The sequence below is a fragment of the Podarcis erhardii genome (genome assembly GCF_964252035.2).
Source record: "Podarcis erhardii genome assembly, chromosome: 17".
NCBI lineage: Eukaryota > Metazoa > Chordata > Lepidosauria > Squamata > Lacertidae > Podarcis > Podarcis erhardii.
The window spans coordinates 5,055,537-5,068,109 of NC_138515.1; the positions used below are offsets into that span (position 1 = coordinate 5,055,537).

The 12,573-nt window shown below is 49.5% G+C and overlaps 1 protein-coding gene across 10 annotated transcripts in view; it reads left to right on the forward strand.

Moving 5' to 3' along the window:
• Nucleotides 1-12,573, forward strand: part of CCDC120 (coiled-coil domain containing 120) — a 42,921-nt gene that overhangs the window by 26,208 nt on the left and 4,140 nt on the right. For 5 of the 10 annotated variants that reach the window (XM_081845230.1, XM_081845229.1, XM_081845227.1 and 2 more), the window contains exons 2-7: nt 3,487-3,632; nt 5,234-5,367; nt 7,691-7,804; nt 7,892-8,114; nt 8,749-8,805; nt 10,183-10,426. In XM_081845230.1, coding sequence (XP_081701356.1) covers nt 3,584-3,632; nt 5,234-5,367; nt 7,691-7,804; nt 7,892-8,114; nt 8,749-8,805; nt 10,183-10,426 — 821 coding nt within the window. In that variant the 5' untranslated portion in view covers nt 3,487-3,583. Of the gene's footprint in view, nt 1-321; nt 1,087-1,107; nt 1,131-3,486; nt 3,633-5,233; nt 5,368-7,690; nt 7,805-7,891; nt 8,115-8,748; nt 8,806-10,182; nt 10,427-12,573 lie in introns of those variants that run through there. The other 5 variants (XM_081845234.1, XM_081845233.1, XM_081845236.1 and 2 more) reach the window with 5 other exon arrangements.

Sequence of the window (12,573 nt, forward strand, 5' to 3'; positions counted from 1 at the left end):
AATCGCCTTCTCAGTCTGGCCCACGGACGGTACGGGAATCGGCCTGTTTTTACATGAGTTGAATGTGTTCTTTTATTTAAAATGCATCTGCGTTATTTGTGGGGCATAGGAATTTGTTCATTTCCCCCCCCCCCCCAAAAAAAATATAGTCCGGCCCACCAGATGGTCTGAGGGATGGTGGACCGCCCCCCCCTGCTGAAAAAGTTCGCTGATCCCTGATCTAGTCCATGGGTAGGCAAAGTAAGGCCCAGGGGCCGATCCAGCCCAACTGCCTTCTAAATCCGGCCCCGGGGACGGTCCGGGAATCAGCATGTTTTTACATGAGTAGAATGTGTGCTTTTATTTAAAATGCATCTCTGGGTGATTTGTGGGGCCTGCCTGGTGTTTTTACATGAGTAGAGTGTGTGGTTTTATTTAAAATGCATCTCTGGGTGATTTGTGGGGCCTGCCTGGTGTTTTTACATGAGTAGAATGTGTCCTTTTATTTTAAATGCATTTCTGGGTTATTTGTGGGGCATAGGAATTCATTCATTCCCCCCCCCAAATATAGTCCGGCCCACCACATGGTCTGAGGGACAGTGGACCGGCCCACAGCTGGAAAAGGTTGCTGACCCCTGATCTGGATCTACACCAGGCTGTCACCTTGAACCCTCAGCAACACCCCTCCCCCTGGACATTTTATTTCAGGAGAAAAAGTTCTGCAAAGCAATAGAATATGTGGGGATCTGATGTGCTGTCAGCACTCAATTTGGGTTTCCTTGGCTCAGGTTTGCTTGTTGCTGTTGTTTTTACCACAGGGTACATGCAACAGCTCTGCCTTCTTCCGCCCTGTCTCACAGCAGATCCCTCCCTCATCCACTCCCTGGGAACAGGGAGCCGCCAGCAGTGGCTGGGAGGGGTAGGGAGAAAGGTGTTGACACTACACAGTCATAGCAAAGGAATTGACTGCGGTAGAGCCTGGGGCAGGGAGGGGGGAGAGAGGAGAGGCTGGCAGAGCCTCTGATCTGTGCCACCCCATACCCTTCCCTTTCCCACGTTCGTCACGCTGGCGTGCAACGCGACCGATCTTCTCATTGAGGCGTAGACGTGCGTGTGAATTTCGGCTCCGTGGGTTCACATTTGGCAATGCTGTGTGTGTACGAGAAAGAGAATTGGGGTTGGGGGGGGGGAGTGATGAATGCATTAAGTGTTGTGGCACAAGGAAGAAGAATCGTTGGCGCAAGGTGCGTCTACGCTCCACAGGGCATGCGGGGAATGCTTTCTGCGGCCCTTGTACCTGATGTGAATGTCGTTCTCGGTGTGATTCATGCCCAGAGCAGTTCTGGTCTCTGCTGCGACTGGGATTAGTTACGTAACTCGGGGAGGCTTCCTGGCTGTTCTCTGGACTCCCAGCTGGGCTCGGCCTTGATCTGGTCTCGCAGGGAAGCAGCTGTGGGCTTTGGCCCGGGCCCAGAAATGTGGAGAGCTGGCCAGCTGTCTCGCTGCCCCCAGACTTCCCACCGTGGATGTCTGTGGACATATGAGTTGACTGGCCAGCCGGGCGGAGGGGAGGGGAGCTGGGGGTGGGGGCACTTCAGCTTCTACCCCATCCGGAGCGCTGGCTTTGAGCCAGCCTCAGGTACGAGGGAGAGGTTCGGGTTTCTCTCCCTCTCTAATAACTGGGTCTCGTTCTCTGTCAAGGAAACCCTGAATTATACCAATCAACGTAATACATGTAAAACGCTTCTTTCAGTGGAGAGCACTATTGCGGGGGCATGAGACAGGCAAACCATAGCTTTTAAAAGCTTGTCTAGCCAATTAGAGTGAAGCTACAGCAGGAAAATGTAATTGCTAAATGCAGTGTCCATATTCAAGAGCCAATATGCCTGTGATTATTAGATGCCGAGGGGCAAGCAAGATGGCGGTGGTGGTGTATATCTTCACATGGTTTCCTGGACTATTTATCTGGCCGCAGACTGCTGGACTAGGTGGTCTGACCCTGGCAGAGCCTAATGTTTGTTCCTAATCCATGATACCCCCACAATTACTGACTTAACCTCAGCAACTCAAAACTGGCCCAAATACTGCCCCTGAACAGGGATGGGAGGGGAGCCTTTGGTCATCGGATGCTGTTGTACTACAACTCCCATCATCCCTGGGTGCTGGGTTATGGTTCCAACAAACCCCAGAATGTGGTCCAGGAATGGCCAGGTTGAGGTGGTTTTGTCTGTACTTGCTGGAGCCCCTAGTCACCATGAAGTAGGTTGAGTGACCTGTTGAAGCTGAGGATCCTCTGAGACAGGAGTCTCTTCTGCAAGAAGCCCTCCCACTCCTCATGGTGAGAACGTCAACATGACCAGTAGTCAGGGATGATGGGAGTTGTAGTCCAAAAACATCTGGAGCACCACAGGTAAATACAGCCCTGATGTAAGAGAAAGGCTGGGATCCCACAGCCAATCGTAGTCTCCTTCTGGGACCTGCCCATCGGGTGGATCTGTGATGGCTGTCATAGCTTGCACTTCAGGTACATGGAAGAGTTCCTGAAGAAAGACCTGGGGAGATTAATAATAATAATAATCTATTTATACCCCTGCCCATCTGGCTGGGCTTCCCCAGCCACTCTGGGCAGCTTCCAACAAAATATTAAAATACCATAATACATCAAACATTAAAAGCTTCCCTGAACAGGGCTGCCTTCCAGATGTCTTCTAAAAGTCTGGTAGTTGTTTTTCTCTTTGACATCTGGTGGGAGGGTGTTCCACAGGGCAGGCGCCACCACCGAGAAGGCCCTCTGCCTGGTTCCCTGTAACTTGGCTTCTCGCAGCGAGGGAACCGCCAGAAGGCGCTTGGCATTGGACCTCAGTGTCTGGGCAGAACAATGGGGGTGGAGACACTCCTTCAGATAATAAGGAAACATTTCCTCTTTCCTCCTTTAGTGCAGCCTTGATTCCAGCACACTTGTGGGGCTAGTGATGCTTGGGTAAAATGCCATCCTTGGGACGCTTCAGCCTACATTGCTCTGCCTCCCTTTCCCATACCATATAAGCCCCGCTGTGCCCCATGGTGGAGATGGGGGGCCACAAGAACGTACCCAGCCCTGCTCTGACCATTGGCTGTGTGTGCCATGGAAGAACCTGGGAATGCCAGCCCCATTCAAGGTCTACCTGTGGAGTGGCAGCTGAGGGAAGCAAAGCATTCCTGTGGAGACAAAACCCTCTCTTGGGGGGGAGAGTGGCTCTCCGGAACCTCCTCTGTGCCCAGCTTTCTTAACCCTGAATAGATGTGCACTCTGCCCATGCTCCTCAGCCCTCCATAGTCTGAGATGCTTCTCTACCCTCTTGCCGTTTCCTTGTGATATTGCCTGCCCTCCACTGACTTCAGGCAGATCCTATCTCTCTCTTTTTTTCATCCCTCTCCTGTAGCATCCTGCCCTCCACAGATGACTCAGCTGCTTACATCTGCAGAATCACACCCGCTTCTTACTCTCTCCTTGTCTCCCTATGGCAGTAACCAGCTGAGGCCCCCCATCCAGGAGTTCCAGGTGGGTCTTGGATCAAAGTGATTCCCCTCCCTCGGAATCAGGAGACAAACCAATCTTCCAGACATGGAACTGAAGGGGCAACTCATCAACTCATCCAGCTACAGCTCTTCAGGTACCTTCCTACTGATACATCTGATGACACCCCCCCCCAAAAAAACCCCACAATTTTTTCCCTTCCTGCCTGGCTGATCACCTCGTCCTCCCATTTCTGCACCCTGTGAGAGTTAAATCTTTTTTTAAATTATTTTTTATTTAAATATTTTATTATTAAAATAATTCAACATTAATACATATTACTAATATACAAACATTGTATGAAATGTATGTTTCTGTGAGAGTTAAATCTGGGACATGCCATGGATTTCAAACCTTCGCTGACCCTTTTATTCAGGTGTGGGGAAACACGGACCTGGGGGCTCAATGTTGCCTTCCAGACCCCTTTATGGGACCCTTGAAACTCTCTCAGCCACATCCCCTCTCCCCAGCCCTCACCCCTCACGCTGCTTTGCACCCCAAGTGTGTGCCCTTGAACTCTGATCCTGCCTCTTGACAAACAGGGAGGGTGTGTTTTGTGTATGTGTGTGGGTGTAGAAACTCGCCTACCATACAAACATGAAATTTGAAATGTTCCATCACCCTGTTGTCAAATTTTCCCCGTTAATTTGGCTATTTCCACATATTCCAGAAGAGTGGCAGTACAAGGTCATGGAATATGCGGAAATAGCCAAATTAACGGGGGAAATTCAACAACAGGGCAATGGAACATTTCAAAAAGAATGGGGAAAATTTATGTTATATACAGGATAAGGTGAAATAGTGAAATCAGTAGAATGGAAATAAACCTCATAATAGGAAATTAAAAGAAACTTTATTGGATGTTAATGACAATATGAATTAATATGTAAAATACAATCAAGGTAACTAATTGTATCTTTAAATGAATATAGACAAACAAGACGCGTACATACAGAAAGATTTATTTGTATATAGACACTGTACGGATAAAGTTGAAAGAAGAACAACAATATACAAAATCGATAAAGACAATGTGAAAAACGTAGAGATGACATTAAAAATCCAGAAGAAGGAAGGAGGGAAGTCAACTCTTAGGAGTAAATGTAAATGTAATGTGTATATGCATAGTAAAAAGGTAAAGGGACCCCTGACCATTAGGTCCAGTCATGACCAACTGGGGTTGCGGCGCTCATCTCGCTTTATTGGCCAAGGGAGCCAGTGTACAGTTTATGGGTCATGTGGCCAGCATGACTAAGTCGCTTCTGGCAAACCAGAGCAGCGCACGGAAACGCCGTTTACCTTCCCGCCAGAGCAGTACCTATTTATCTACTTGCCCTTTGACATGCTTTTGAACTGCTAGGTTGGCAGGAGCAGGGACCGAGCAACGGGAGCTCACCCCGTCGTGGGGATTCGAACCGCTGACCTTCTGATCGGCAAGCCCTAGGCTCTGTGGTTTAACCCACAGCGCCACCTGCATCCCTGTATATGCATAGTATGTAATTATAAAATCAATAAAGATTATCTTCAAAGAAGAAGAAGATGATGAAATTTGAGTTTGTTGCTCTTCTAGCTTTTGCCTCTCACCCCGCCCACCCCTGGCATGTGGCCCTCAGAACATTGCCCACCAGGGACTGCGGCCCTCAGGCTGGAAAAGGACCCCCCCCGCTTTAATCATCTGCTCCGTTCTTTCCCCCGCAGAGGCTTTGCAGCGGGACCTCTGTCCGCGGATCCGGCTGGAGCGGGTGCAAGAGCTGCTGGAGAAGCAGCGGTCGCTCCAGCAAGTTCTCAGCCTGCGCCTTAAGGAGCTGCGCCGCATTTGCCTTCAGGAGGCTGTGAGTACCCGTTGGCCGGAGCATGGCTTGATGTGGGCGGGCGAGGGGCTGGCGCTGCCTCTAGGACTAGCCAAGACAGTTCTGGCAACGTGGAAAGTTGAAATCGTCCCTGGATGTAGAAAGCAGCCTGAGTCCCCTCAAGACGGTAGATTCTCGAGAATCTCAGTTTCAAGAGGGCAAATTCCTGGTCTGTGTCTGCTGGGAAGCAGAGGGTGAAATCCAAGGAGAAGTAAAAGTCGAGGCCTCTTCAAATTCTTCTCCCTATTTGTGGGTAGAGAAATTGGGGCAGAGGAACACAGGAGATGAACAGCAATCCAGTGGTGTCTTGGGGAAGGAGGTCACCCTTAGCAGTGGCAGGAACAGAGTTTCTTTCTTTTTTCTCTTAAAAAAGGGGGGTTGTGTGGCCAACATACACACACACCAAAGAAAGTGAAGGGTGTTTGAAAAAAATTCTGCCAAGCGGACTCCTTAAAGACCAAATTGTAATTATTAATTTTTCCGGGCTCCCCATAGTCTGGACCTCTGAAGCATATCTCCAAATCTTCAGTCCTGCCTCTTCTCGTTGTTTTCAACCTCGTTTCCACCTTCTGGTCTTAACGCTTTAAAGTTCTCCGTCCCTGGCTATGCGATTCTCAATCATGAAAAAAATTCTGCCAAGCGGACTCCTTTTTCTAAGAAAAAAAAGGAAAAACCTTGAATTTTTCTCTGGAAAAAATGTCTCAAGATTTCAGTTAAAAGCTGACATTGGAAAGAGTTTGGGTAATGGGCTGGCTGTCCTCCTTCACGTGTAAGAAAATGCCAGCAGAGGCCACCCCCAAGCAGGCCCTGCTCTGTGCTTTGTTAGACATAGATAGGTCAGAGTTCCATCCCTGGGCCTGGAAGCATGAAGAGGAGCACACGGGGAAGGCCTCTTTGAGAAATAATACTTCCAGCCTGTGCTGGTCAGGCCACTGGGTGCCACATTTTCAGAACGGCATTGACAAACTGGAGTGCAACTCGAGCAGGGCAAACAGGTGGGTCAGGGGCTGTAGAAACTCAAGTGATTTGAGGAACGGTTGAAAAACAGATGGGCGCTTTTAGCCGGGAGAAGAGGAGATGAAGGCGAGACTCAACAGCCGTCTTCATGCATCTGGAGAGCTGTCACACAGAAGATGGAGTAGACTTGTTCTCTGTTACTCTAGAGGGGAAGACTAGTAGAACCAAGCAGGTTCTATTCAGAGCAGGCCCAGCGGAATGAATGGACCCAAGTTAGCCACATCCACCAATTTCAGTGGGTCTACTCTGGAGTATGACTAATGTGGGATGCAACGCAAGGAAAGTTCAGGGATTCAGAGTTTGGCCTGGCAGGATGTCCTGCCAAACATATGGCCAAACTCTGGTTCCCTGCACTTTCCTTGGGTTGCATCCCACATCCCACAGTGCAGCATTCCGGACAGGTGGCCAACCAGCCTCTGTTTAAATCCCTCCAGCAAAGGGCGGCTCGCCACCACCTCTGAAGGAAGCCTGTTCCACTGTCAAACAACTCTTAACAATGCTGCACTGCAGGTCCTGCGTTGAGCAAGGGGGAGAAGACTAGTTGACCATCAAGATTCCATCCAACCTTTCATTATTCTAGATAAGTTGGATTCATATCATCTAGGACGGGGAGGGGGAGCCTGTGGCCCTCAAGTTGCTGTTGGGAGTCCAGCTCCCTTCAGCCACTCTCATCAGCATGCCCAGTGTTCAAGGACGATGGGAGATGGAGTCCAGCAGCCTCTGGGTGGGACATAGATTCATCATCCCTGAAGTAAAGCTTTTATTTTTTATTTTTTTCAAGAAAGAACAGGGAAGGTTTATTTAGGAGAACCACTGTAAGAGAATGAAAACGCTAGCAGGATCCTAATAACACTCGAAACGTAACAAATACCATGGGCGATATGGAGAGATGCAAAATACGGACGGTGAAATATTACGCAGTTGAAAATGTTGACAATATAGGACCCAGGGAGGGGATGGCGGGAAGTCTGGAGTTTCGGAGAAATCTCTAAAATATGAAAATGTATTTGGTATTGTTATAACTTTACACTTGTGAAATCAAATAGAAATTATTGAAATAAAGCTTTTAGAGGTTGTGAACCACGACAGATCAGTTTTGGAAGCGCACTGCAAAACAAGTAAATGCATGCAGATCTGGCTGGTTTTGTGTGAGCTACCAAAATGCAGCTGGTCTTGGTGCAGAATTTTAATCTTGAGCACAGAAGATGCACAGGTGTCCCAGCCTGGCCCAAGATGCCTCACCTGGGCAGTATTGACAAACGCCGCTTGCATCCCTTCCCATTGCCAGGAACTGACAGGACAGTTGCCTCCCGAATACCCCCTGGAACCAGGGGAAAGACCCCAGCCTGTGCGGCGGAGGACGGCAGTTGCCTACCGAATTCCCACTGCCCTCAAGAATGAGGTGAGCAGAGGGGGTGGGGGAGATCGAGTGGTGGAGAGAGAGGGGGGTTTCAGGGGCGGCTCTGACAATCCTCCCGTTGCCTTGCAGGAAGCGCCTTCCCTGGAGGAGCTGACTCAGGAGCTAGCTCTGCAACAGCAAGTGGCGGAGGCCGCCCGGCGCCTCACTGTGGCTCCAGATCTGACGGCTGAGCAGCGCCGCCGCAGGAGGCAGGTCCAGGCAGACGCCGCCCAGCGCCTCCGGGAGCTGGAGGCTCAGGTGGCAGAGTTCCGGGTGCGACTAGGCAAAGGGCCCCCCCAGAGGGGCAGCCATGGTGCGTTGCTCATCCACGCTTTAAACCCTGTCCCCCTGCCATCTGTGGGTGCAGTCCTCCCTGCTGTACCGCTTGTGCAGAAGATTTCTGCTTGTGCCCGGGGTGGGGGAGCCAGAGAGGTCCTTCATGTGTTGCCAGACTCCAGCTCCCAACATTGACCATGCAGCCTGGAGGCGAAGGGAGTTGGAGTCCAACAACGCTGGGAGGGCCACATGTTCCCCGCCTCAGGTTTGTGCCATGGAACATCTTCCCCTTCCTCTCCATTCCACTGCAGCCTTCATAATCTTATACACGTTCAAAATCTGCTTCACAGGAGCAGGGAGACCCTCCAGGGCATATTTTGTGGGTGGCCCTAACCACTACTGGAATGCAGCCCTTGACAGCTTTCCACTGGGATAAGGACTCTCGGTCCAAAAGGGTTCCCTTCCCCTGGTAGCCCAATAGACCGAGTGCATTTTCTGGCAATGTGAGGGTTTCCTACCTGATTCCTCCTCTTGTAGGAGTGAATCTCCAATCCAAGCTGCTCTGTACCCGCCCTTTCCTTCTGGAATGTTATGAGGAATGTTAGTCATCACACCCTGTTTTCTGATTGATCCCTGATTTATCTCTCTTTCATCAAAACAAAACAAAAAAGAAGAGGCTTTTCATTCAGAGAGCAGCTCCCTCTCCGAATCGGCCAGCCATGAAAATGGTAAGTGTGGTCTGCGGCCCCCTGCGTTTCTTTCCTAGATTAAGGAGGGAGCGGTTGGTGGTTCTGGGTAAACGACAAGAGGCTAAAGGGATGCCTTTGTCAAACGAGAGATGCTGAAGGCTCAGGCTCCCTTGGTCCCTCATCTTTCGCCCCGGAGATGATGAAGCAAAGGGACTCTGCATAAGTGTGCTCAAAGTCTTGCCTGCCAGCCTGCTAATATAAAGGGGTGTGTTTGTGGGTGGCATCTTAATTAATGTCTGATCTGAGTGCATGGTGTCATCAATGGGATCCGGACATGAATTGAAAATAAACCCTACTTTGGAGTCAGCTTCTTGGAAAAAGCATGTTCTAACCACAGCTGTCAACTGTTCCCATTTTTTAAGGGAAATTCCCTTATTCCGAATAGGATTTCTCGTAAGAAAAGGGAAAAGTTGACAGCTATGGTTCTAATGTGGAAGGGGTCAGGGTAGGGGAAGAGAACCTTCTCATAGCACATTTGCTGGACCAAATCAAAGGTGGCGAAGAAACCCTCAAATGTAACGTGGCCAAAACAGCTTTGTTGGTGTTACTTACTTTCTGCCCTCAAAATGGGCACATCTAAGGAGGGTGACTCATTGGCCTGTAGCATTGTTTACTGTCCCCACGGTGTTGGGGCACCAGGAGAACAGAGGAGCAGGTGTGGCCCCAGCACTGAGCAGTGCTGTTGATTCGCCCAGCCGAGTGAGAGCACAAAACCCAGCTGATGCTGCATGCCGGGGGTAACTGAGTCGGATGAGCTGGTACCTCCTCTAGGAACTCCCTGGTCCTCGAGAGCCAGTGTGGTGTAGTGGTTAAGAGCGGTAGTCTCGTAATCTGGGAAACCGGGTTCGCTTCCCCGCTCCTCCACATGCAGCTGCTGGGTGACCTTGGGCCAGTCACACTTCTCTGAAGTCTCTCAGCCCCACTCACCTCACAGAGTGTTTGCTGTGGGGGAGGAAGGGAAAGGAGAATGTTAGCCGCTTTGAGACCCCTTAAAGGGAGTGAAAGGCAGGATATCAAATCCAAACTCCTCTTCTTCTTCCTTCGAAGGACCCTCATCCTATGGTAAAACTGCTCCTGGGCTGTACCATTCCAGACTGCAGGCAGCAGCTGCATAACGGCATGCTTTCTGCCCCTTTCTGCTAGGACTCCTAACTTTCTCCCTTGCCTTGTAGTCCATTCTAGTCCAACCCCCGGCAATGCAGGAATATGCAGCTGTCCCTTACGGGGATCGAACCTGCAACCGTGGCGTTATCAGCATCTGAAATATCCAGGCTGAGGATGATCACATTTATGTTCAGAAAGCATAAACTGTTGGACTACCATATTTTTTTATTGTTGTTGTTTTTGCCGAGGTAGGGGTGTGTGGATGCTTCTACTCTGTGCCCTGTGCTCTGTCCTCAGACGACCCCCACAGCTTCCACCCCTCCAAAGTCTCCAACCACCAGGGGACTTTTTTTGACCGTCCTTCGCCGCCTAAGGCCCGAGATCATCTGCGTGCCATCTCCAGCAGCCCCGACCGCCGGCCAGGATGGCGGCTTTTGCAGCCGGACCTGTACAACGAGGGCAAGGACCGCAGGAACTCTGTTGCCAGCCCTGCCAGGTGACTAGGAGATGCCTTTGGCCTTTTGCGCAGGTCTCTCCAGTAGCAAAGTGAACCAGGGGAGGAGGGAGTTTGCTGCTGCGCTGATTGACACCCAGGGAGTCCCCTTAAGGGCCCATTGCAAGGACACGAGCAGCAGAAGGAGGTGGGACTGTAGAACTTCAGGCTGAAGAGGCAAGGTGCCATTTTTGAATGCCGCCCCACATAAAAATGCAAAACACACAGCTCCCTGACAATAGAAAGCTGGCCTATGACGGAGAAAGGGAGTGAAGTAGACTGTAGCCCAAGTGCTGGCCTTCTATGGCAGGGTGTTTGGGTTTGTTTCTTCAACAGAGAGAAACTTAAAAAAAAAAAAAAAAAAAAATTATGCCCGCCTAGCAATCTTAAATTATGGATTAGAAACCAGGACAGGGCCCTGTTTCGATGTATTGACCTTCATCAACTAATTTTTAAAGGGTTGTGTAAGTTTGAAGACTTTTGGATAAATATATCCTGTTTTTTTCTACGTTTCTCAAGGATAACAAATGCACACTTGTTAACCCTTTAAAAATTAGCTGATGAAGGTCAATACATCGAAACAGGGCCCTGTCCTGGTTTCTAATCCATAATTGACTTCTGACTTCTGCTCAGTGATTGAAACTAAGACCTCCACGACGAATCTATGGACTAACATGAATTTATCTCTACTCATAAATCTTATCTCTAATTCGTGTTATACATATTTTTGAGTTTGAGTTTATAATCTCTGTTAGAGTTTGTAATCTCTATTTGAGTTTGTAATCCTTGTCAGAATACATACTTTTGAATGGATTAGTTTTTGTTACTATTGACTATTGATTTGTGAGTAGGGACCACTCCCACTATTGAAACTTACATTGGCCTGAGTTCTTGGTGTGCTTTTTTCTTGGTATATTTAATAACAAGAACTCCAACTTATTTAACGTTAGCAATCTTAAATGGCCTCTCCTGCTCTGCCTCCTCCGGAGTTTGCTCCCTCATTCAGTTGCACATTCACCTGGCCACATGTGTAGCAGCTGATCTTCCTTAAAGGTTGGAGATGGAGAGACCATACAACTCTTCCTAAAAGACCTGCATTGGCTCCCAGTATGTTTCCAGGCACAATTCAAGGTGTTGGTGCTGACCTTTAAAGCCCTGAATGGCCTCGGCCCAGTAGACTTGAAGGAGCGTTTCCACCCCCATCATTCAGCCCAGACACTGAGGGCCTTCTGGTGGTTCCCTCACTGATAGAAGTGTGGTTACAGGGAACCAGGCAGAGGGCCTTCTTGGTAGTGGCGCCCGCCCTGTGGAATGCTCTCCCAGCTGATGTCAAGGCTGTAACTATACAACCTTTAGAAGACATCTGAAGGCAGCCCTGTATAGGGAGCTCTTTAAAGGTTGATATTTAATTCTGTTTTTATATTTTGCTGGAAGCTGCCCAGAGTGGCTAGGGCAATCCAGTCAGATGGGCGCCATATAAATAAAAAATATATATTATTATTATTATTATTTAGAAGGGAAAATTAGCTGCTACATATAACAGTGGAATAAGAAACCCAGCCAACTGGCACTGCCTTTTGTCTCAACAATAAGGGCAGATCAGAGATGGTGCCCTTCTTCCCAGATTCATAAAGATGATAGACATTGGCACTTCCAGTCTCTCTTGACACCTTTGCCTCTAGGGTCAGCTTTTGGAGCAGTAGCCCTGCAGATGGTCTTGAGACTTCCTTGAACCCTAGTCAGCATGTTGAATGACCTGGGATTATGGACGTTGTAGTCCAAGAACATTTTGAGGGCACTCTGGTGTTTTCTAGGGACGCAGGTGGCGCTGTGGGTTAAACCACAGAGCCTAGGACTTGCCAATCAGAAGGTTGGTGGTTCGAATCCTCGCGACGGGGTGAGCTCCCGTTGCTCGGTCCCTGCTCCTGCCAACCTAGCAGTTCGAAAGCACGTCAAAGTTGCAAGTAGATAAATAGGTACTGCTCCGGCGGGAAGGTAAACGGCATTTCCGTGTGCTGCTCTGGTTCACCAGAAGCGGCTTAGTCATGCTGGCCACATGACCCGGAAGCTGTATGCCAGCTCCCTTGGCCAATAAAGCGAGATGAGCGCCGCAACCCCAGAGTCGGCCACGACTGGACCTAATGGTCAGG